The sequence below is a fragment of the Bidens hawaiensis genome, unplaced genomic scaffold (assembly GCF_021521415.1).
Source record: "Bidens hawaiensis isolate Kalapana, Puna unplaced genomic scaffold, B.hawaiensis_p1.1 tig00001382_1, whole genome shotgun sequence".
NCBI classification, from domain to species: domain Eukaryota; kingdom Viridiplantae; phylum Streptophyta; class Magnoliopsida; order Asterales; family Asteraceae; genus Bidens; species Bidens hawaiensis.
The window spans coordinates 3,647,480-3,673,610 of NW_027491078.1; the positions used below are offsets into that span (position 1 = coordinate 3,647,480).

The 26,131-nt window shown below is 41.9% G+C and overlaps 1 protein-coding gene and 1 pseudogene across 2 annotated transcripts; both read right to left on the bottom strand.

The window, feature by feature from the left end:
• Positions 1 to 6,104: 6,104 nt before the first annotated feature.
• LOC143572859 (protein DETOXIFICATION 12-like) lies at positions 6,105 to 8,908 on the bottom strand (annotated as a pseudogene). Its single transcript, XR_013142332.1, has 7 exons — positions 8,646 to 8,908; positions 7,107 to 7,649; positions 6,946 to 7,032; positions 6,816 to 6,868; positions 6,509 to 6,751; positions 6,244 to 6,449; positions 6,105 to 6,170 (listed from the first exon to the last, which is right to left on the bottom strand). The product of XR_013142332.1 is annotated as a protein DETOXIFICATION 12-like (transcript).
• An 11,229-nt stretch (positions 8,909 to 20,137) lies between these two features.
• LOC143574079 (protein DETOXIFICATION 12-like) lies at positions 20,138 to 26,131 on the bottom strand. The gene is made up of 7 exons (XM_077058799.1): positions 25,871 to 26,131; positions 21,854 to 22,398; positions 21,676 to 21,762; positions 21,119 to 21,175; positions 20,800 to 21,038; positions 20,497 to 20,702; positions 20,138 to 20,398 (listed from the first exon to the last, which is right to left on the bottom strand). The coding sequence occupies exons 1-7, from the start codon at positions 26,123 to 26,125 to the stop codon at positions 20,336 to 20,338; spliced, it is 1,452 nt and encodes a 483-aa protein (XP_076914914.1). The 5' UTR covers positions 26,126 to 26,131; the 3' UTR covers positions 20,138 to 20,335.

A 26,131-nucleotide genomic window follows, 5' to 3' on the forward strand; every position in this document is an offset into this window, starting at 1 on the left:
GTGGGCTCGTCACGCTGCTCCTAGTGGTGCGTTGGGGGAAGCCATGGCTAGCTACCAGGAGGGTAGGCTAAGCAATGAGCTTCGGGTTCTCCTGGCCCGGATGCAGCCGCGCGTCGAGCTGCTTTGTCGTGAAAACGACAAGTTGAAAGCAGCTCGCGTTAAAGAAGTAGCTCAGGCGCGGGCTGTCCGGGAGGAGAACCAAAAACTTACCGCAGTGGCTGCGGAGAAGGAGAAGGCCTTAAAGGCCCTCGAGGTTGAAGTTCAGGCCCGGCTCGAGGCCCGTTCCAAGGCTGCCCAAGCTGTTAATGAACAGCTTCGGCTGGCTAAGGAGACTGCAAGGAACGCAACCGAGAGGGACACCAAGGCTGAAGCTGTTGCCGAGCCTCTACGCGTGGAGAATGAGGAGCTTAAAGCCAAATTAGAGGCTCTCCAGCAGGCTCATGATGCCTTGGCGAAGGAAGACGCCAAAAAGCTCCAAGAAATCCTGGACCAGAGGGGGGTGCTTGACCATGCTGAGCATAAGCTGAAGGGCGTCGAAGAGGCTGCGGCTAAAGAAGTGTTGCTTGCCAACCTCAACAAGAGTGAAGCCGATCGCGCCCGTAACGAAGCTTAAGCTGCCCTCCAAGAAGCCCTGGTTGCCAAGGAATGGCTTCTTCGAGAAGCGTTGTCTCAGGTAAGCTTTTCTTGTCTTTACGCTTTTCTTTGTAAATAGAAAAGGTTTTGACACTTGTATATTTTCTTTTGTAGGTTGTGCATCGGGTCTTTGCTGAGACCTCTTATGATGATGCTATGAGCGCAGCCCTCAACGCTTCTCACGAGGATGGGGAAAAGTTCGGCTTCCTGCTTGGTCTAGGGTTCGTTGAGAAAGGCATCCCGCCTTCCAACTTCCCTTTGTACAATGTTGATACTGAAGCTGTTTATGACCAAGCAGTGAACCAGTATGCCGCATTCCCGCATCCTGTGGTGGAGAAGGTGAACGAAGTCGCTGCTGCTGATGATGGGCTAGCTATTCTTAAAGCCTTCCTTGAACCACCATGCTCTACTGATGGAGCGGGTCCAAGTGGAAGTGGTCCTGAAGCCTGATTCTGAAGATCCCTTTCCACCATTAGCGTAGATTTTTGCTTTTGTATAGCTATCTTTGTAATATTTGAATTTGATGAAATAAAGATTGTGTTTGTTCTTTGCCTTGTTTATTTTACGCATGTTTTGATCTAACTTAGTAATTTCTTTAGTACTTAGATAAGTTAACTTTTTAACGTGGTAAATTATAAGTTTGTTTTGCTTCCTCTTTCATGATTGTGCGGGTATGACCGTCACTTACACTTAGTAGGATGGCTTAACTTTACTTATATCTGACCTGCGTGGAAGTTTTCCTCATCTTTTCCTTTGAAATTTTCTCAGTGTTCAGAATAAGTTAACCTTTGAACGTGGTAGATGATAGGTTGAAGTTTTGCTTCCTTGTTCGTGATTGTGCGGGTAAGACCGTCACTTGCACTTACAAGGATGGCTAAACTTTACTTACATCTGACCTGCGTGTAGGTTTTCCTTATTTTTAGCGTTGTGTTTATGCGGGTTTTGCCGCCTTCCACACGTAACGACTTACTTCTTCCCCCATTTATGCGGTGAATACCGGCACTAGTGTGGGAAGTTCATAAGTATAAAGGTAAGGCTATCAACACATTGTGAAAGGAGAATCATTTCCATTAGAAGTGGCTCTAGGCCTTTTCTTTACAAGTTTGGAATTGATCTACATATAACATTTGCGTAATTGAGCTCCATTCCATGTTCTTGGGATGGGAGTGCCATCGAGCCTTTCGAGCCGGTATGCGCCCTTTCCCAGGACTTCTTTGATGATGTATGGCCCTTCCCAGACCGGGGCCAACTTTCCTGGGCGTTCTAGGTTCGAAGCCTCGTTGTTACGCAGTATGTAGTCTCCTACTTTGAAGTTGCAGAGTTTTACCCGCGTGTTGTAGTACTTTTGCATTTGTCGCTTGTAGTTCTCTTCACGCACTGCGGCTAAGTCTCTGCGTTCCTCGGTTAGCATAAGATCCAACCGTCTTTCCGCATCATTGTCTTCTGGCTGAATCAAGACCCTTGGTGAGGGTAAACCAATTTCGACCGGGACCATGGCTTCCGTGCCATAAGTGAGGCTGAACGGGGTTTCTCCCGTACTGGCCTTCTTCAGCGTTCTGTTTGCCCAAAGGACGTGCGGAAGCTTGTCCACCCAGCCGGATCTGTGTTCCAATAGTCTTTTCTTGATGCCTTCGACGATGCTCTTATTTGCTCTTTCCACCTCACCATTGCCTTGCGGGTGTGCCACTGAGGTAAAGGTGTGGGTGATTTGAAGTTCTTTCAGCCACTGTTGTAGCTTCTTGTCAGCAAAGTTGGTGCCGTTATCGCTCACCAAATTCTGTGGAAGTTCAAAACGACAAATAATAAATTCCCAAATAAATTTTTTGATATGTTTTGCGGTTGTTTGGGCTAAGGGTTTTGCTTCTATCCACTTGGTGAAGTAGTCGATGGCTACCACTAGGAACTGAACATTTCCTGCTGCTGTAGGAAATGGGCCTGTCACATCGATGGCCCACTTCTGAAATGGCCATGAAGAAGTGACTGGAACAAGTTCATTCTTCGGGCGGTGCGTGTTGGGTGCGTAAAGCTGGCAAGACCTGCATTTTCTGATGTATGCCAGTGCATCCGTATGCATCCCCGGCCAAAAGTATCCCGCGTTGTTTAGCTTAGCTACAACAGCGCGGGGACCTGCGTGTACTCCACAGATGCCTTCATGTACTTCCCTTAGGAGGTAGTCAGCATCTTGGTTGTCCACGCATCTTAAGAGTGGGCCAAGAAAGTTACGTCTGTAAAGGATGTCATCGATGAGTTGATAATTTAGTGCTTTACAGCGTAGTTTTCTTGCCTGTGTTTTGGATTCTGGTAATGTACCTGCCGCAAGGTATTTTATTATTGGTGTCATCCACGTTTCCGTGCCGGTTTGGATGACACAAATTTCCTTGTGCGGGACCGAAGGTGTCTCGAGGAGTTCAATGCGGATATCCTTTCCTAAGTGGGTGAAGGCTAATGATGCAAGCTTGCTTAACGCATCCGCAGATTTGTTTTCACTTCGCTTGACGTGTATGACTTTGCAGTCATTGAAATCGCGCATAAGGGATTTTGCTTGTGCGAGGTACAGGGCCATTGTGTCGTTCACGGCCGTGTACGTCTCGTTGATTTGATTGGCTACTAACATGGAATCCACGTGGGCTTCCAAGTTTTTTACTCCCATCTTACGCGCAATTCTCAGCCCAGCCAAGAATGCCTCATACTCGGCTTCGTTATTCGTACTTGGAAAATCCAGTCGAATAGCGTAAGTGTATTCTTGGCCCGCTGGGTTGGTTAGTTTCAGCCCTGCGCCTGAACCCTCGTTATTGGCTGCCCCATCAGTGTAGAGTCGCCAGACATCATTGATGTCTTGTGCTGGAGAGGGTTGAGCCTCTTCCTGGCACTCTTTTTCCCGCGATGCAGGCACTTCTGCAATAAAGTCGGCCAGAACCTGGCCTTTTATGGCTGGTCTTGGCTTATACTTTATCGCGTATTCTCCCAACTCAATTGCCCATTTGGCTAGGCGTCCCGATAACTCGGGTTTGCCTAGAACGTTTGCAAGTTTGAAGTTGGAGAGAATGGTGATTGGGTGACCCTGGAAATATCGTCTTAACCTGCGTGAAGCGTGTATAAGTGCTAAGACTAATTTTTCGAGGGTAGAGTACCGGGTTTCAACGTCTGTTAGGATACGGCTGACATAATAGATTGGCATCTGGATGCCTTTTCGCTCTACTAGCAGGACTGCCCCGGTTGCTCTATCTGTTGCGGAAAGGTATAGGATTAACTCCTCTCCCGCTTCTGGTGCTGTGAGTGTTGGGAGTTCGATCAAGCGTGACCGAATCTCCTGAAAAGCTGCTTCCGCTTCTGGTGTCCAGCGGAAGTGCGTTTTCTTTAAACAGTTTCTCAACGTTGACACGAAGGGAAACGACTTATCCGCGTGGTTTGCCAAAAAGCGATTAAGTGCCACTAGTCGTCCATTCAGTGTCTGAGCCTGTTTGATGGTAGTAGGTGATTCCATTTTGATAATGGCTTCGACCTTTTCAGGGTTCGCTCTGAAGCCATCTTTAGTGACGATGACCCCCAAGAACTTCCCTTCTTCCATTCCAAAGGCACATTTGCTCGGGTTGAGCTTCATGTTTATCTTCCTGAGCGTGTTGAAAGTCTCTTCGATGTCTTTCAACATCGCTTCTGGGTCAGGGCTTTTGATGACCAAGTCATCCATGTAGACTTCCAAGTTCCTCCCAATTTGGGCATGAAACTGGTTGTCCATCAGGCGTTGGTATGTGGACCCGGCATTCTTAAGTCCGAATGGCATCATTTGGTAACAAAATGTGCCATCGGGCGTCCGAAAAGCGGTTTTGTCCTGATCATCAACGGCCATGTGTATTTGATGGTACCCCTTATACCCGTCCAGGAAGCATTTAAGGCGGAACGGTGCCAACGAGTCCACCTTAAGATCAATTTCGGGTAACGGATAACAATCTTTGGGGCATGCTTTGTTCAAGTCCTTGAAATCTATGCACATGCGCCATTGTTTGTTATTCTTCGGTACCATAACGGGATTTGCAACCCAAGTTTGATATCTACTAACGCGTACGATGCCTGCGTCAAGGAGTTCCTTGACTTGGGTTCTACACGCGTTAGTTTGTTCTGGCCCCATTACTCTGCGCTTTTGTACGATCGGCGTAACAGCCGGATCGCATTTGAGCTTATGCTCTGCCTTACTTCGGGGTACACCAGTCATGTCAGCTGGTGTCCACGCGAAGATGTCAGCGTTTTTTTGTAATAAGCGCTTGAGTAAGGTGCGTGTAGGATCAACAATTGTTGGGCCAATGGAGACGGCCTGGTCCATCTTCATTACTTGAAATGTAACTAACTTTGTTCCATGGAACCAATCATATAACAAAATGAATAAAGTACACCATGTTCCATCTTGCACTTTAGAGTTACTTTATTGGATGGTGATGGTGATGGTGATGGTGATGGTGATGGTGATATGCAATATAATACAATTCTTATTGTACTTAAGATAGTGATATGTTCAATAAAGTGTCACACAATTATACTTTTAGATGTCTTTAGCCTAAAAGGAAGAGATCTCACACTACCTTACAAAATGAGATGCTCTTCATTTTGTATGATTTTGAAGATAACAATGAAGGTTCAGATCTATAAAGCAGTGGTAGCTAAAACGATGAAGTAGAGGAAGGAATCTTTTGTGGTTGTCTTTTACTTTATTGTTTTCATACAAATGGATTCGCGATTGGAGGTTTTTTAAAATAATTACAAAATAGTTGTACGTCAATGGTCGTCTGTTACTAAAAAGTTAAAATCGACACAAAATCTCAACACTTATCACATAATAATATTTAAGGCCAGAGAGAGACGTTCTTGACACCCGATTGATGGTTGGCCAGTGCCAAGAAATAGCAACGGAAAGAATGGTGCAAATGGTGGCCTGTTTGAAAATCAAGCTAAAAGTCTCATCAAAGTTAAGGTCAGGTTGGTGAGAAAAAACTTGTGCAATGAAAAGACACATATACCGTTGGAGGTTACTATGATTCGGTAACTATTGAATTTGTGGCGATAGAACTAACGACATCCAACAATGTTAGTGCAAGAGGGGCAAGGAACGAGATCCCAAGTGCCATTAGAAATGATAGCAGACTTAAGGCTACCTCTTAACCATTAAGATGTTATGAGTCATTAAGAGGTAGCCTATTAATGACTGTTAAGAGGCTAACAAACAACCCCTAAATTATTGCAATTGAATACAAAATACATGCCAATAATATCAAAGAGAGATTATCGGCTAACACACATAGGTTGAGAAATGGTCCTTGGGAAAGAAGAGACAACAGAGGTTACCGAAAGGTTAAGAATTTAACGAGGTTTTAGGAAACCATCCTTGTGCAACAAGAACTGCTGGCATTGAACCAAAAACTCAAAAATGTAAGTTGTATATTAAAATCCTTTTAGTAAAGAATACCAAAAGCATTGTTTTATCACATAATTAGTGCATCCTGTGTTAAACATTCTTCCTCCAATACTCTCTCCCTTGCCTTTGTTGCCTGCATCAATGACTCATTTATACTTAATAATATAAACAGTAACAACTGATCGAAGACGAAGTAAAGGCAATACCTGTTTTTCATAATTGGTACAAAATGTAACAACAGAAAGTAGAATCACTTGAATGCTGGCACCAGCTAATATTCCAATCCACAAGCCCTCTCCTCTAAGTGAGGTGCAGAACCCTAATAAAGCAGCGATCGGGATTCCAGCAAGATAAAATGCTGCAAGATTCGCGTATGCCCCTAAATGTTGCCATCCGACACCCCTTGCAACACCTATTTCATCAATAATTAAACAACCACACCTTTTCATATATGCAAGCAAGTATTAATACCTGAAAGGGTTGCTTGTAAACCATCCATTATGTTGTGTATACATAGAAGAGGAGTGATTTTTGTCACATAATCAACGACTTCTTTTTCATTTGTAAAAATGTACCCAAAAATGTGCCTATTGAGAAAAACAATCATGCTGGCCATGGTTGTCTCAACGACCGCAAGGATCATGATGGCATTAACTGCCACACGAGCCCCTCTTGGATTCCCTGCCCCAAGTTCATTCGAGACTCGTGTGCTGAAAAAAGAATACATGGATCACAATCACCATAAGCATATTAGTCATGAGAGTTTGAACAAAACTTACACCAGCAGCAAATCCATAAGGAACAGCATAGAGTGTAGAAATTGTATTTAGACTGTTGAAGAAATCCATTAACTACAATTATTATATTTATTCACATACCAAATACAATGTTTACAGACAATAGCATACCAAATAGAAAGAACTGAAGTTTCAAGCTCTGGATTTGGCAGAAGCCCAGAAAGCAATACAAGAAGCTCGTATGACCACCATTCGAGGCTGCAAATGTTTAAAACTCACATAAATATTAATCAATGGTTAACTAATTAATTTGATTATGTGAGCTTACTTACCAAATCATGACAGCTGATGGGATAGCAAAGCTGAAAAAGTGTTTCATCCCGTGAAACACTTCAAGTGAGATTGGAGAACGCGTTTTTGCACACGATGGGGAGTACTTCATGTAACATAAGAGGAAAAGTGCGTCTGACCACATGGCAACCCCCATTGATACCGCTGCCCCAATGTTCCCCAATGCAGTTTTATACACAAGGGCCCAACAAAGCGGAATGTGTACGCATAAAGCAAACGTTGAGCTCGCAAGCATGGGTAATAGCATGCTTTGCGTTTGGAAATATCCAACAAGTGGTTGAACTCGCATAAGCAAAAAGTGCAGGAATGAGCCGGGTGATGAATTTCCCGGCTTCGTGTGAAATAAGAGGGTTTTGACCGACAAGAACAAGTAATGATCCGGTATATCTCCAAAAGATTGCAAGCAGAATGCAAACGACTAAAAGTGAGAAGATAGCAGAGTAAACTAGAGTTCCAAATTTTTTGTATTGTTGAGCTCCGTAAGCCTGTCCACATAATGTTTCCAACGCACTAGACATCCCCATCTATTATATTTAAAAAAAAAGAAAAAAAAAAAACATTAAGTTAAACTAAGGTGGGGTGTTTGGTTTGATTATAAGTTAACCAGGTTAATTTTTTTTAACAGTAGTTATCTGTGCTACAGTGTTAACTTCTTATAATCTTGATGAGCTCCAATAATATAAATATATGCTGACCACACATTTGTGAGGAAAGATAACTAACCAACAAAAATAAGTTTCCAAGAAATATCACAAGATTTTGTCAACAAGTGCCTAATCAATCCAAACTTGGCTACCTTTTAGTATATTTGGTAAGCTATAATACTTGCTCCACAAGGTGTGAAATATAATTCTTATTACCAAAAGATAAGAAATGATAATTTAGTATGTTAAAATTCATCTTAATGTTAATTCAAAACAACTCAGATTCACCAAACTCACATTTGAAAAGCAAATGTTTTGTGATGGGAAAATAACCAAAATGTTTATCTGACCGGTCAATGTCGACAAAATGTCTGTTTGACCAACCAATTCTCATAATGTTCACCCTAAAACTTGTCGACCCAATCACTTTTTATTCATTACTCGACAGAGTTTTTAACCATATTCTACCACTTGTTTTTGAATCTCGTCATAAGCCAAAATAAATTTGTCAGACGCCAAAATGCATCTCGTTGGAAGCCAAAATAATCTCGTGAGGTACCTAAATAATCTCATCGGCTCCAACGACTTTAAAATGAAAAACTAGTGAGCCGAGACGCGTGACATATATAATATCTCGTTGGTTAAAAATCTCGTCTGAGTATTGATTAAAAAGTGATCAGATCAATGAGTTTTAGATGTACAATTTGTCGACATTGACATTTTGGTAATTATTCCTTTTGTAGCCAGCTTGTTCATTACACGAAACATATTTCAATTTTGACATCTAACTAGAAAATCATCATCATTGTATATATGCCCTTATAACTTTTAGTAAGCAATTAGATTATATAACATTAAGGATACTAGAGGACTAACGATTAGGCTGAAGCCTGTGACACCGGAAAGCGATATAGCAATGGAGGTGCTAGAGAGAGCGAGTTCGCCAAGATGACCGACCATCATGACCGAGGTAACCTGCAACATGTATTGCAACAAAGTCACTGCCATCATCGGTCCTGCAATAAATCCTAGTTTCTTCATCTCTTCCAGCAACACACGCCATGCTAATCTCTCATTTCTTTGTTTCAGAAGCAATCCTTCTTCCATGGCGTCTCTAGCCGTCGCAGTGATCGCGGGCATATCTGAACAGCAAAGAAAGAGGGGAAGTTGTGACTTCTGGTGGTTATTGGTTATTACTGAAAGTCTGAAAGGAGCTCATTGTATCGCATTCTTATTCTTGTGTTTGGTTTTAAAAGTTAGTTATTAAATTTGTATATTTAAATAGGAAAATGACCAAAATGGTCTTGTTGACCCGTCTATTTAATAATAACTAGGGTTTTACCTGTACATTGAGCCAAAGCAGATAGGTAAATCAGGACAGTGGTAAAACCCAAGTGTTGTCAGTCTCAAACGTTGTGTCAGTAACGACACAAGTCCGGCCGGTTTTGGTTGCGTACGTTATTGTACCGGAACTAAGGCAAAAAAAATAAGATAGAAAAATCATAAAAACCGAGGTAGACCAATGGGGTAGTGTCGATCGGTAAACTCGAGTGTTGGTAAAACCCGACCGCTGTCAAACTTGGGCATTGAATCTACGCAAATTCGGTTGATTTTCGTCATGTTTGTTACAGTGCCAGAACTAAAAAAATTATCTTTCTCTCGGTCTATTCGTTACGATACTTGAACTAAAACAAAACACGCTAAGTTTGCGTGAATTCGGTCGATTTTTGTCATGTTTGTTGCGATACCTGGACTAAAACAAAAAAAATGGTATTCAGTCAGTTTTTGTACCGTTTATTACAAACCATAACTAAAACAAAAATTAAAACCAAAATAAAAAATAAAGCGTTGCTCCAATAAGGTGTTGTTTCGTTAAGTGGGCCAACAAAAAACTTACTAATTACTAATTTATCTATATAAATCAGTACATATTTTATAAATATACCACATAAATAGATGCTTATTGATTATATTAATATATAAAATATATTTATAAATAATACTAAGGCTAAATAGTACCAAAGTATATGAACCTTATTATACGACTTCAATATCTGAATATCGATATTATACCTTAAACAATTGATATAATAATAATAATAATAATAATAATAAACAATTGACAAAAAGGTCTACATATTAACCAAAAACCATTTTCACTTACCAAGACTTGAACCCAGGTTGACAAGGGATACGGCCTAGAATCAAATCTCTAATAACCACCCCATCATTCCTTCATTATGTCTTTTTTGAAAAACTATCTTTTATATCCTAAAAAAAATTTATCAAATAGTTTGTGACACCAACTTTCTACTTGCCTATATATAGATAATCACTTGACTACGTTTTTCAACCAACCGGATCACGCTACACGTTCCGTCAAGACACCTGGATTTATTATTATTATTATTATTATTTGAAAAGAAACCGTCAAACTAACGGGATGTTTTAGGCGTTCAGACGCTCTTGTCTTCCAAAGAGATTTTTTCCCTTCCGACGAGATTTTTTTTATCTTGGCTTCCGATAACAATTTTTTTGGCGCGTGGCAAAGTCTTGTTGGTTGAAAATCTTGTTGGGTGATAATAACTATTTAGTAGGCGGATTAACTGGATTTGGAGTGGACATTTTAAGAAAAAGCTGGTCAAATAGAAATTTTGTTTACTTTGATTGGTAAAATGGCCATTTTGGTTTCTTCCTATATATTTAATTACATTTATCTTACAATTTTAACTTTCTATTAGAAAATTTATTAACAAACTGTCAATGTATGACTAATGGTTTTCCTTGTTTAAATTCAATGTAATAGATAAATTTAATTTAAAATGAATTCAAATCAATCCAAAACGTTCATAGAAGTGCTCCCTAAAATATGTTTATATTCTCATCTTTATGACTATGTATCTTTGGGTTTATATCATTTATATCATATTATAATCTCTTGTAAAAACACTTAATTAATTCACCGACTTTTGTTAATAAATCAAGTTGAGTCAATTTTCAGTTTATCAAGATATCCGGGTCGATCATTGAGAATGATCGACAATATCATAAAAAGGCTTAATGGATTGAGAATGATAGCTATTGAGAAAGATATATTAGATAGTATCGATTATGAAGAATTGATTAACAGCTTTCTTTGAAGTATGCTATGAGAGTCTCACAATTTGTTCAATGAAGAGGTAGGTCCTAGCAGAGCCCAGTCGGACCCGCAAGACTCACCTTGAAGAGGGACGTCTCCGCAAGGACCAACTGGTTCCGCAGGACCCACCATGCTCAGAGATGAAGACCTTACGCGCAGTACGCCAGCTGTTACCGCAGGGAAAGCCTCCCAATGGTGAAGTACCCCGCCTGTCCCCGCAGCTGCGGATACAAGCCATCAGGGAAGGCTACCCGCACTAATAGCAAGGCTACACGCACAAGGCACTAACTCAATAATTCAGTGTCACCTGAAGGAATGAGCAAGGCGGGAATACTCCCGCCCAAATGAGCCAGTCCGTATGCTTCTGGAAGATCTTTTGTACTATACCTGCCAAGGTATGGACAAAATAGACAAGATCTGACCAAAGCAGCCCATGAACCAATCACAGGGTGACAGCTCACCGACAAACAGTACGAGGAGCATGCTCTAGTACTGTTTGTCACTATTAGCCGCTGCCTACTCACCAACCCTTGTCGTGACACGCACGTAGCATGCAGTTGGTGGAAAAGGAATAGTACACAGCCGGCCTGGTCACTATCAGCCGCTGCCTACCCACCAACCAGCATGGCACGTGCGTAGCCCGTAGTTGGTAGAACAGGAATATTATACAGCTGGCTGTACCTGCTTGAAAACCTACCTTCGGCTATAAATACTCCAACACCTTGGAACGGTATGATCATCTGGTATTTTTACCTTCACTAGCTATTTCTCTCAATATACACGTATATTCAGAGTAATCTAGTCTGATTCTCACGCCGGAGGGTAGTCACAAGGAGGAACCCCCCCCCCCCCCTTCTCAGTGACGAGCTCACGGTGTATGTTTTGCAGGTCATCTGAAGAACATCCTTCTTTGCCGGACCTAACCCTCGTGGGAAACATTACTTAACCCCCAGATTATCCGTAATCTGCCCGGGGTCGATTATTGTTTCTTCATTGGCGCCATCCGTGCATAAAAGCTAGAACTAATTCTCGGTTTTTTCAAAATTTCTGAAGAAATGGTTAACGTTACTCCGGTCCCAAGGCCAGTAAGTGACCAGGAAACCCCGGTAACCACAACCCCAGCTACTGGGGGGAACACCGGCGGTTATAGAAATTTTACGAACACTACCCCGGTTACCCAAGCCGGGGCAAGTGCAGTAAACAATATTTCACTGAGGTTCACTGATGCCCAGTTGGAGAAACAGGCGAGGCTCCCTCGCCAAACACTCGATCAAGTTAAGGCGTGGGCCGAAGCACGTCAGAAAGAGTTCCAAGCTGAGTTGGATGAACGCTTGCGTTCACTCCAACAGGCTGACGAATTCGGAAATACTCGACAACAGCTCAACATGAACAGTGAGTGCGAGTACTCGGACGATGATCGGGAGGAATCCGACACCGACGCAAACCCTCGCAACAGGGCGAAAGGGAAGCGTAAGGAAACGGACTTCCAACTAAGAAGGAATTTTGGAGAAACCTTCAAACCAAGGAACGCGGGAGGAAACCCACGTGACTTCTCCAAAACCTTTAGACCAACTGCCGCAAATGCGGGAAAGTCCAAATTTGCAAGGGACATTGCGGAAGCAATCGCCCCGAGAAGTGCCAAACAGATTTCCAACATCGGCACTTATGATGGTCTATCCGACCCAGACGATCACTTGAACAGATTCATAGCGGGGGCAACCGTCAGTAACTGGACGGAACCCACGTGGTGTTATATGTTCCAAATGACGCTGGTTAGAGCGGCCAAGGCGTGGTTTGATCGTTTACCGGTCCACCACATCTATGATTGGGCGGACTTTCAACAAAAGTTCAGCCAACACTTCAGTCAACAGAGGAAATATACTGAAGAGCAGTGGACGATCATTAACTGCGTGAGAGAGGAAGATGAATCTTTACTAGACTTCATCACTCGCTTCAACTCCAAAAAGCTGAGTCTGGGCGACATAAGTGAAGATCTTGTTCGCGCCGCTTTCATCCAGGGTGCCGAATACCCAGAGCTTATCCGCATGTTGACGGGTAAGGACGGCATGCCATCCACATGGGATGCCATCATGACGGCGGCCAAGCGCTTTGCCGAGACGGAGAAGCAACTGGGTAGGGACCTTCCCCAGAGTACACATCTCTACACGCAGAGGACCAGAGAAAACAATGTTCGGATCGCCCGGCAGAACAAAAAGAGGAAGCTAGGTATTTGGCAGTCAAGGGTAAACTTTGACACCTCATCCAGCTCTCGCCCTCTTGTTGGCGGAAGAGATAACACGCACCCTTCAAGCCGAAAACACCGGTGGACGCCACTCACCAAAAGCGTCACGGAGATATTTGCCACCGAAAAACTCCCATGGCCAAAAGCTCCAATGATCCGGCAACGACCTAATGCGGATCAGAGCAAATTCTGTGACTTCCACGGGATAAAGGGTCACAGTACAGAGGAGTGTACATCCTTGAAGGATATTGTTGAAACATTCGTCAAGGATGGAAGACTTGCACACCTTGTGGCATCAATCAATAATGGAGGAAGGAATGATAACCGGTATAAAGGCAATGGACGAAAGCCCGTTGACATCAGCATCCACATGGTTCATGGCAACATCAGAGGAAGAAAAAGACGAACGACAGAACCATGCGAATGGAAGAAAGCTGAGGTGCGCTTCCCGCGAGTGCCAGGAGGACCCAGCAAGGAAGGCCCTATCGTCATCAAAAGCCAGCTGGGGCATTACATAACTTCCCGCACTCTTGCTGACAACGGCGCCTCGTCAACGGTTATGTACAGGCAGTTCTTCGACAAGCTAGACGAAGAAGACAAAGAACGCCTGGAAACGATTTACGCCTCAATGGAAGGGTTCGACGGCAGCACAAACACCCCCTGGGTATCCTATCTTTCCCCGTCATTCTCACGGACGGGAAATACTCCCGCACAGAAGACGTGGAGTTCGTCGTAATGAGGAAGCCACATCACACATACGACATTCTCTTCGGGAGAGACGGGATGGCAAGATTCAACGCCGTGGTATCTTCAGTCCACGGCATGATGGGATGGCCAACTGCTGAAGGTGTAGCGATGATCACCGGTATCCCCCAGGTATGCATCGCATCCGTCTCATCTAAACCCAAACCAAAGATGGCTAAACCAACCATCACCGAACCAGAAAAATGGGCCCTCAATGGCAAATACCCTGACCAGGCTGTTACAATTGGCCCAACAATCGCTGATCCTACGCGCACCTTACTCAAACGCTTACTACAGAGAAACGCTGACATCTTCGCGTGGACACCAGCTGACATGACTGGTGTACCTCGAAGTAAAGCAGAGCATAAGCTCAAGTGTGACCCGGCTTTTACGCCAGTCATACAAAAGCGCAGAGTAATGGGGGCGGAACAGGCTAACGCGTGTAGAACCCAAGTCAAGGAACTCCTTGACGCGGGCATCGTACGCGTTAGTAGATATTAAACATGGGTTGCAAATCCCGTTATGGTACCGAAGGCTAACAAACAATGGCGCATGTGTATAGATTTCAAAGATTTAAACAAAGCATGCCCCAAAGATTGTTACCCGTTACCCGAAATTGACCTCAAAGTGGATTCATTAGCACCGTTTCGCCTTAAATGCTTCCTTGACGCATATAAGGGGTACCATCAAATCCACATGGCTGTAGATGATCAGGACAAAACCGCATTTCGGACGCCCGATAGCACATTTTGTTATCAAATGATGCCATTCGGACTTAAGAATGCAGGGTCCACATACCAACGCCTGATGGACAAAGAGTTTCATGCCCAAATTGGGAGAAACTTGGAAGTCTACATGGATGATTTGGTCATCAAAAGCCCTGAGCCAGAAGCGATGTTGAAAGACATCGAAGAAACTTTCAACACGCTCAGAAAGATAAACATGAAGCTCAACCCGAGCAAGTGTTCATTTGGGATGGAAGAAGGGAAGTTCTTGGGAGTCATTGTTACTAAAGATGGCTTCAGAGCGAACCCTGAAAAGGTCGAAGCCATTATCAAAATGGAATCACCTACTACCATCAAGCAAGCTCAGACACTGAATGGACGCCTAGTCGCACTTAACCGCTTTTTGTCAAACCATGCGGATAGGTCGTTCCCATTCGTGTCAACATTGAGAAACTGTTTAAAGAAAACGCACTTCCGCTGGACACCAGAAGCGGAAGCAGCTTTTCAGGAAATTCGGTCACGCTTGATCGAACTCCCAACGCTCACAGCACCAGAAGCGGGGGAGGAATTAATCATATACCTTTCTGCCACAGATAGAGCAACCGGGGCAGTCCTGCTGGTAGAGCGGAAAGGTATCCAGATGCCTATTTACTATGTTAGCCGTGTCCTAACAGACGTAGAAACCTGGTACTCCACCTTGGAAAAATTAGTCTTAGCACTTGTACAAGCTTCACACAGACTGAGACGATATTTCCAGGGTCACCCAATCACCATTCTCACCAACTTCAAACTCGCAAACGTTCTAGGCAAACCCGAATTATAGGGACGTCTAGCCAAATGGGCAATTGAGTTGGGGGAATATGCGATAAAGTACAAGCCAAGACCAGATATGAAAGGCCAGGTCCTGGCCGACTTTATTGCAGAAGTCCCCACTTCGCGGGAGAAAGAGTGCCAGGAGGAGGCTCAACCCTCCCCAGCACAGGACATCAATGATGTCTGGCGACTCTACACTGATGGAGCAGCCAGCAACGAGGGTTCAGGCGCAGGGTTGAAATTAACCAACCCAGCAGGCCAAGAATACACTTACACTATTCGACTGGACTTTCCAAGTACGAATAACGAAGCCGAGTACGAAGCATTCTTGGCAGGGCTGAGAATTGCGCGTAAAATGGGAGTGAAAAACTTGGAAGCCCACGTAGATTCCATGTTAGTAGCCAATCAGATAAACGGAACGTACACGGCCGTGAACGACACAATGGCCCTGTACCTCGCACAAGCAAAAACCCTTATGCGCGATTTTAATGATTGTAAAGTCATACACGTCAAGCGTAGCGAAAACAAATCTGCGGATGCGTTAAGCAAGCTTGCATCATTAGCCTTCACCCATTTGGGAAAGGACATCCGCATTGAACTCCTTGAAGCACCATCAGTCCCGCACAAGGAAATTTGTGTCATCCAAACCGGTACAGAAACGTGGATGACACCAATAATAAATTACCTTGCAGCGGGTATACTACCAGAGTCAAAAACACAGGCAAGAAAAATACGTTGTAAAGCATTAAACTATCAACTCATTGATGACATCCTTTACAGATGTAACTTTCTTGGCCCACTCTTAAGATGCGTGGACAACCAAGATGCTGACTACCTCCTAAGGGAAGTACACGAAGGCATCTGTGGCACTGACAGCCGGCGAGGATAAGGTTACAGCTGGAACAGTTGGCTCAACGGGATGACCAACTGAACCAGTACTGCAAGCAGGCGTAGCCGCCTGGGTCATCGCCTCGGGTAGGTTGACCAAACCTACCTTCATGGGTCCAGAGCTGCTCCCTCCCGCTCCACTTTGGAATGCCGTAGCATCCACGCCTGCACGAAGACAAGATATATAAGTATAATAGCGGAAAGATATGAAGTTAAAGTTATGAACACTTACGGGTCTTTTTGAGCCTGAATGTGCGAACAGGCGGGGACGAACCCGATGGAGACGGCCTCTTCGTACCGCTTACCATCGTCGTCCTGGGCTGCTCGGAGGTGACAGCCGTTTCAACCTCCGGAGCGGTGGTCTCAACACCACCTGGGTTCCCCGCCGCCTCTTCACTCTCGGTCTCTGACTCAGACCGGTTCACCGGGTCGGCGGTGGAGGCTACCTTCGCCTTGCCCTTCCCGCCAGCAGCCTTCTTCTTCCGCGCAAGAAAAGGACCATCTGCGGGTTCCTCATCAGAAGATGACAAGATTAGAGGAATTCCGGCAGAGGTTTCAGCATTCAGAGGGCGAGGGTTAAATAGTCTTTTACCTGGCCGCGTGGCGCTCAGTATTTCGTGGCCTGGCGGGTAGGCCTCCACAAACCGATCCGCAGTCTGCGCAAGGATGGAAAACTCGTTCTCGTCAAGAGCGCGAGTACCCAACCAAGCAGGACCGTCAGCTTCCCGCGGATGCAGGAGGGACTGCAAGTCATCTTCCTCTGAAATAAAAAGAAAAAACAGTTAGAAAAAACCTTAAATCAACAAAGAAGACGGAGCATACCGTAAGGGATAAAGTTCAAACCGTATTCAAGTACGATGGGAATCTGTGGTGCATCCGCCCCAGCATCCTTCCACACCCTGCTCACCATCCCGGACTCCGGAAAGCGGTAAACCGGAGTCTGGATCCGGGAAATCTTGGAGAACCATTCCGCCTCCTGGTAGTTGGAGGCGTGAAGGCTGGGGAGAGCTCTCCCGTTCTTAAATGTCATCGCTATAGGGACGACACGGGCAGAGATGTAAAAGAACTCCCGCTTCCAAGACCGAAGACTGCGCTCGGTTGCGCAGATCTTCAAACCCTTGATCCGGGTGACCAGGGTGTACCAGCCTTAGATGCACCTCCAGGAGTAGAAGGTCATCAGGCGGTCGACGTGGGGATCCACGCCAAGAATGAGGCACACCCACTCAAAATGGCGGATCTTGGCGATCGCCATTGGGTGTACCTCCGTCAGGTGCACACCGTGTCTATCCAGAACACGGTATACAAACTTCGTTAATGGGAACCTAAGATTCCCATAGACGAAGCAAGCGGCATATACCCCTATTTTGCCCTTGGGGGCATCGTACACCGTCTAGTGTGGCTCCGGAAACTCAGGCTCGAACGGCTCGAGCATGAACTTCCGGACGATGTACCGGTAGAGCTCGATGGGAAGAGCACACTGGCATTCGCCAGCAGTGCTCTTATCGTCCTTATCGGATGTAGACGTCGGGTTCTCGACATACAAGTCAGACTCCTCGACGATGGCTTCTGGATCATGAGTAGACGACATGTTTTGGAGGTAAAGAACGATTTCAGAAAGAATATTCGCCGGAAATCGCTTAGAATGAGAAGATAGAAGTGAAAGTGTGGAGTACAAAGGACCCTCTCCCCCTTTATATACTCATCGCAATGAATGCGATGAATTTAATGCGGAGGAGAGAGAAAAGAGCTGGTGCAATGAAACTATGACACGTGGAAAAAGCAAGCTGGCAACAGCTGTTGACGGGACGCGCGCCGTAAAATCCGCACCCACGCGCCCACGCGCCTGAAAAAGCGTCTGGAATGACCATGTACTGTCACGTCGCCATAACTTCCTGCACGTCCTGACACTGTCAGAAGAAACCGTCGGACGACGTTTCAACAGTTTGGACTGTTCTTATCCTTTCACCAACTCTTCGAATTTCAAAAAGATTCAAAAATATTCAAAAATAGGAGGGAATATACCCCCCTTACCTGGGCAACCAAGTAACTATAAGACAGGTGCGGGTACAGTGTCAAGGCAAAACCCTTCACATACTTAGCACCCGCAGGGAATGGACGCCAAGAATACCTTGGAAGTAAGATAACTATAAGACGAGTGCGGGTACAGTGTCAAGGCGAAACCCTTCACATACTTAGCACTCGCAGGGAATTGAAACCAAGAAGGATCTTCTGGGCCATGCTTGCGGAAAGGGAAATAACATCCCCGCATAGCGGGAACGTTGAGAACTAGATTGTTTGAAGCTCCAGGATGGAATTGGTTCTTTAACATAATTGATCACTATGTTTAAAACTACCAAAACCTCGTGGAGAATCTACACAAGTGAAACTCAACGCTCCTGACTTGCGAGGAGGTTACACACCTACCTGCATCATACCCAAAGATCAAGCAGAAAAGTCGGGAATTTCTGCACGTGACATTAGGGAAACCGCAGGAAGAATCCCCACGGACAACCTTAAAACTAAATCCTTTTCAAAACCCCTTGCTTAAGTCCAAAGTTCACCTCACTTATTAACAATTCATGAGAAGAACATTGGACTGGGGGGACTTGAAGAGGTAGGTCCCAGCAGAGCCCAGTCGGACCCGCAAGACTCACCTTGAAGAGGGACGTCTGCGCAAGGACCAACTGGTTCCGCAGGACCCACCATGCTCAGAGATGAAGACCTTACGCGCAGTACGCCAGCTGTTACCGCAGGGAAAGCCTCCCAATGGTGAAGTACCCCGTCTGTCCCCGCAGCTGCGGATACAAGCCATCAGGGAAGGCTACACGCACAAGGCACTAACTCAATAATTCAGTGTCACCTGAAGGAATGAGCAAGGCGGGAATACTCCCGCCCAAATGAGCCAGTCCGTATGCTTCTGGAAGATCTTTTGTACTATACCTGCCAATGTATGGACAAAATAGACAAGATCTGACCAAAGCAGCCCATGAACCAATCACAGGGTGACAGCTCACCGACAAACAGTACGAGGAGCATGCTCTAGTACTGTTTGTCACTATTAGCCGCTGCCTACTCACCAACCCTTGTCGTGACACGCACATAGCCTGCAGTTGGTGGAAAAGGAATAGTACACAGCCGGCCTGGTCACTATCAGCCGCTGCCTACCCACCAACCAGCATGGCACGTGCGTAACCCGTAGTTGGTAGAACAGGAATATTATACAGCTGGCTGTACCTGCTTGGAAACCTACCTTCGGCTATAAATACTCCAACACCTTGGAACGGTATGATCATATGGTATTTTTACCTTCACTAGCAATTTCTCTCAATATACACTTATATTCAGAGTAATCTAGTCTGATTCTCACGCCGGAGGGTGGTCACAAGGAGGAACCCCCCCCCCTTCTCAGTGACGAGCTCACGGTGTCTGTTTTGCAGGTCATCTGAAGAACATCCTTCTTTGCCGGACCTAACCCTCGTGGGAAACATTACTTAACCCCCAGATTATCCGTAATCTGCCCGGGGTCGATTAGTGTTTCTTCATTCAACTATGTAAAATAAATTCTCTCACTACAACTTTTTTTTTGTTTTGTTTATTACTATCACAATTATCGTCGATCTATGAAAAAAAATTATATAAAAGGGCCTATTTTTAGTACTCGCTTAAGGCAACCGATGTTAAAAACGAAACACTTTCTATAAAACTTTCGAAGAGTTGAATAGAGTGGTAAGAAACTAAGAATAAATGAGAAACGTGTGTTGAAGGAAGTAAAGTTTTAATCTCTAGACTCAAAAAAACAAATCGCCTAGCCTCAATTAAGATGGTTTGTCTATACCATAATACACTTTTCAAACCACAAAAACAACTTATTGAGAGAACACTTTTTACCAACCTCAACTTGTGCAACAAATTATAAGCCGCGTAAAACTGTTAGCGTTGAACCAAAAATCTCAAAAAGGAATCGCGTGATTCGTATATTGTTTGGTAAACAAATACCAAAATAAAATGGCTTCCTTCACATTAGTACATCTTGTGTTAAGCATTCTTCCTCCAATACTCTCTCCCTTGCCTTTGTTGCCTAATTAATGACTCATTTACTTATTAATTGGTTCATTTGGATTATACACACATATATATATACAAATAGTAACAACTGTGATGAAGTGAAGACAATACCTGTTTTTCATAATTGGTACAAATAGTAGCAGCTGAAAGTAGAATCACTTGAATGGCGGCGCCGACTAATATTCCAATCCATAAGCCCTCTCCTCTGAGTGTGGTGCAGAACCCTAATAAAGCAGCGATCGGGATTCCAGCAAGATAAAATGCTGCAAGATTCGCGTACGCCCCTAAATGTTGCCATCCCACACCCCTCGCAACACCTATTTGATCAATAATTAAATAACTAGTCTTTCATATCTATGAAAGTAAAACACACTAAAAAGTAAAAACAAGCAAGAAGTAACATATATATATTACCTGAAAGGGTTCCTTGTAAGCTATCCATTATAATGTTTACGCATAGAAGAGGGGCGATTTTCGTCACATAATCCACAACTTCTTTTTCGTTCGTGAAAATGTATCCGAAAATGTGTCTGTTGAGGAAAACAATCATGCTGACGATAGAAGTCTCAACAACTGCAACAATCATGATGGCTTTAACTGCCACACGCGCGCCTCTTGGATTCCCTGCTCCAAGTTCATTCGATACTCTCGTGCTGAGAAAATAAGTGTAACACAATCATAGATATGTGCAGGATAAAAAAAAAGGAACTGCATTATGAGATTTTGAACAAACCTTACACCAGCAGCAAGTCCATATGGTATAGCATAGAGTGTAGCAATAGTATTGAGACTGTTTAAGAAATGCACAAATTATAATCATTATTAACTCTAGTTCAAGGTACTTTTTATTAGGGCGTGCATGAAACCACAAAAACTTTAAAAAACCAACCAAAATAACCGAGCCCGAACAAAAATCGACAGCTTGGTTCTATGTTTTTGTAAAATGAATTTTCAGTTTTTCATGTGATTAAAATCGAAAGTTTTCGTATTTAATTTTGAATTTTAAGTAATTTATAAGAATTTTATAAATATTGTAGCCCGAATAAAATGTATGATAATCAATTAGTTGTTATAGAACAAAAAGGTTTCAGCCCAAATTTATTATCTGGGCCAACTTTTTTCAGCACAAAAATTTCAAGCCCAAATGGTAATACTGAAAAACCAAAACCGGGACATTAAACAAACCAAAAACACCAAAAGCAAACAGTTTTCAAAAATTTAAAAACCAAATTTTCAGTTTGGTTTGAGCCCAAATTCGACCCGTGCACACCCCTACTTATTATATCATACCAAACAGAGAGAACAGAAGTTTCAAGCTCGGGATTTGGCAGAAGGCCAGAAAGCAATATGAGAAACTCGTAGGACCACCATTCGAGGCTGCAAACATTGAAAATTCACACAAATATTAATCACCGATTAATAAATTCTTGAACACGAATAACTAATTTAATTTAGTGAGACTACTTACCAAATCATGATAGCTGACGGGATAGCAAAGCTAAAGAACTGTTTAATCCCATGAAACACGTCAACCGAGATAGGAGAACGCGTTTTTGCACACGATGGAGAGTACATCATGTAAACCAAGAGGAAAACCGCGTTTGACCACATGGCAACACTCATTGACAATGCTGCACCAATGTTACCCAATCCGGTTTTATACACAAGGGCCCAACAAAGCGGGATGTGTAGGCATAAAGCAACTGCTGAGCTGGTAAGCATGGGCATTAACATGCTTTGCATTTGGAAATATCTAACAAGCGGTTGAAGAATCGCGCAAGCGAAAAGTGCGGGAATGAGCCACGTGATGAATTCCCCGGCTTCGTGTGAAATCGAAGGGTCTTGGCCGATAAGAAGGAGTAGTGATCCGGTGTATCGCCAAAAGATAGCGAGAGGTATGCAAACAATTAAAAGTGAGAACATTGCAGTGTAAGTCAAAACTCCAACTTTTTTGTATTGTTGAGCTCCATAAGCTTGTCCACATAAAGTTTCCAAAGCACTAGACATTCCCATCTGTCCAAACCAACATAAAATATAAATTCAGTTAAACATACAATTCAATGTAAATAATTATACTCAAAACAGTTAAAACTTTGTGAAAGAGTGTTCAGTAGCCTCTATGCTAACAAAAGTAAGCCTTACAACTTATTTTACATAAATAATAAACAAATTAGGTCAAATTTATTTTGTTTCAGTTAATGATTAGTTTCGGTTAACGTTCGGTTATGGTATCATCTAGTAAATTTTCGTGGTTTCTTTATTAATTTCTCATACAACATATAAATATGTTATAGTTTTAGTTTTAGTTTTAGTTACTGCATAGTTTAACAAGAAAAATTAAATTTAATTGACTAAAAATTTACCAACTAAACGATTAAAAAATTATCGTATCCGATTAAAAGAAAATAAATTTTTTTACTCGTTATTTTGAAAAATAAAAGCATACATTTAGTTAAAGTATCAAAAATATTAAAGAGTTTGGGACCATTGAAGATTGACTGAACAACAAAAAAACAGGTTATACTGGTTAAGAAGAGAATATATTCCAAATTCAAAAATTTACTGTTTTACATATAAAGATAATAATTTGGATAAAAACTTATCCAGATTTACCTTACAATGTTTATCTCCTAAGAGCATTTCCAGCCCGTTCCCTACCCTATATTTATATATATGATATATTATATAATTACACTATAAAAAACTGTATTTTCTCTCTCCTATTTAATTAAATAATATTTTTTATACCTTTATTATCATATTTTCTCTCTTTCACTCACAACTACTTTATAAAAATATTAAAAAATTATATAGTATCTACAGTGAAACCCCAAATTTAATTTTTCCATATAAATTCTCTCTCCTCTAATCACAACCACTCATAACCATACAATATAATTTGCAAATCCCTCTCACATAATTTTAGAGAACTGATTGAGAATGCTCCAAAAGCAAAAAAAAATGAATATATGGTATTAAATATTTAATATACACCAGCTGTATAACAGACAATGACTAGTATGCAAATCTATATATGGTATTGGAATATGGACAAGATTGGCATGGCAGACAAAGATATGCATTTCCAAGAAACATCAACAACAGCTTGTTAACAAGTGACCAATCCAAATTTGGCTACTTCCTCTCATTTACTGGAGAGAATTACTAAGGAAAAATGCAGCAGTCAAGTGAATAAAAGACAAGCAGAAGTTGGCAATTAAAAAAGCAAATTGTCTAGCACCACACATCAGTTGATATTGACAAAAGAAAAAATGCAATTTCCTTTTCAAGATGTGAAATGGCATACAAAACCATTATTAACACATAAAACAAGAGTTTTCAAAATATTTCCATCAATTATATATAAGTATATAACCTTTTCAATTTCATACACTAGTGGATAATCATATAAACTGCATAAAGATTGTTTAAAGTAATTTCTTTGGTTTAAAAAAAAAGATCATAACTTCAAAGAAATTATTATTTTCTCTGCCTATTAATCACTTATCTAATGCTACTTACATTTGGACAGAAATGAATATTACATATGGTATGAGCATTAAAAACTGAATATAATTAGTAATTTAACAGATAAATCCAACTCACTTGGCAGTTGGCACTAATTACACCTAATAACTCTCCCACAAGAAAATTCAGCATTCCAACTAGGAAGTTTAAAGGCATAAATGGAGGGAAAACAGAACAACAAAAATTAACAATATTTTAGATCAAAAGAGGACAAGATTTGAATTAATTAAATTCAAATTTTTCACACTTTTGTTTTTCCTATTCTAATACCTTTGAAATTCAAAATCAATAGTCAGTTTCTCACCAAGTTCTTGATTTCAGATTTCTTCAACAATTAAGCAGTTTAAATCCTGACAAGTAACCAAAAACAGAAGCAAACTGGACGGAAAATTAACTATCAATAGGCATACAATTTAACTCTGTTTCCTTTGAAATTATCTCTACAGTCATGTTATAACTATAACACCCTCACAACATAAAACGACCGTCCATAGAACACACAGATGACCGTGTTGAAAAAAAAATGCCAAACTTTGAAAATTATTGGTCAAAAAGATCGTTTGAACAATATTCAAATGGTCGCTTTGGCCATACATGTGATGAACTTTAAAATGGTTGGTTACAACGCCGTCCACAAAATAGCCGTTTTGACAAAAAAAATCGAAAGTTGAAAATTATTGATCAAGACAGCCGTTTAAACAATATCACAGGGCAACAGTTTGAAAATTATTATTAGTCATAATCCGGACAGAACAATTCTGCCTGAACACTATTAATGAACCAATCAAATAAATAGATTTTGAAACTCATATATATAATTTCTAATCAGGAAAGACTATACGGCCAAACTTTGAAAGCTTTCATCAAAACAGCCGTCCAACCTCTATCAAAACCGTGTCTTAAAACACTATATACATATAGTATAATAGTGAGAAGGGAATAACTATTCACCCTGTCTTACGTCTAATCACAAAGTGTTTTAAGTGACGGTTTTGAATTTTGATAGAGGTTGGACGGCTGTTTTGATGAAAGCTTTCAAAGTTTGGCCGTATAGTCTTTCCTGATTAGAAATTATATTTGAGTTTTCGAAATCTTTATTAGTCAGAATCCGGACAGCCATGCTAACGAACAATTTAATAAATAGATTTCAAAAATTCCTATATGATTTCTAATCAGGAAAGACTATACAGTCAAACTTTGAATATATGCATCAAAACAACCGTCCAACCTCTATCAAAAAAACATCACTTAAAACTCTGAAAATTATCAGTCAGAATCCGAACAACCACGCTAACAAACAATTCCGCCCAAACACTATTACTGAACCAATCAACTAAATAAACTTCAAAAAATTCCTAATATAATTTCTAATCACAAAAGACTAGACCATCAAACTTTGAAATTTACTATCAATCAAAACAGTCATCCAACCTCTACTAGACTAATCCGTTACCTCTTATCTCCCATATCCTCTATATATAGTTGATTAATAATATATCAGACTCCAGCATATAATTTCTAATCAAAAAATACCAGACAATCAAACTTTGAAAGTTTTTATCAAAACAGTCGTCCAACCCCTACCAGACTAATCCACTACCTCTTATCTCTATTGTCCTCTATATATAGTTGATTAATAATACAACAAACACCAGTATATAATTTCAAATATAATTTCAAATAAGTAAAGACTAGACCGTCAAATTTTGAAATTTACTGTCAATCAAAACAGCCATCCAGACTAATTCGTTACGTCTTATTGTTACCTCTTATCTCTCATATCCTCTATATATATATATATAGTTGATTAATAATAAATCTGACGCCAGCATATAATTTCTAATAAAAAAAATTATCAGACCATCAAACTTTGAAATTTTTATCAAAACAATCTCTACTGTCCTCTATATACAGTTAATTAATAATACATGACGCCAGTATATATGCAACAACTTACAATTAAGCTGAAACCGGTGACGCTGGAGAGCGAAATCGCAATGGACGTACTCGAAAGCGAAAGCTCGCCGAGATGACCGACCATCATAACGGAGATAACCTGCAGCAAATACTGCAACAGCGTCACCGCCACCATCGGCCCAGCAATGAACCCGAGCTTCTTCATCTCCACCGTCAGCACTCGCCACGTCAGCCTGTTGTTGTTGTTATCTTCTTCATCTGGCTCCAATATTAATAATCCTTCTTCCATCGCCATGGCTAA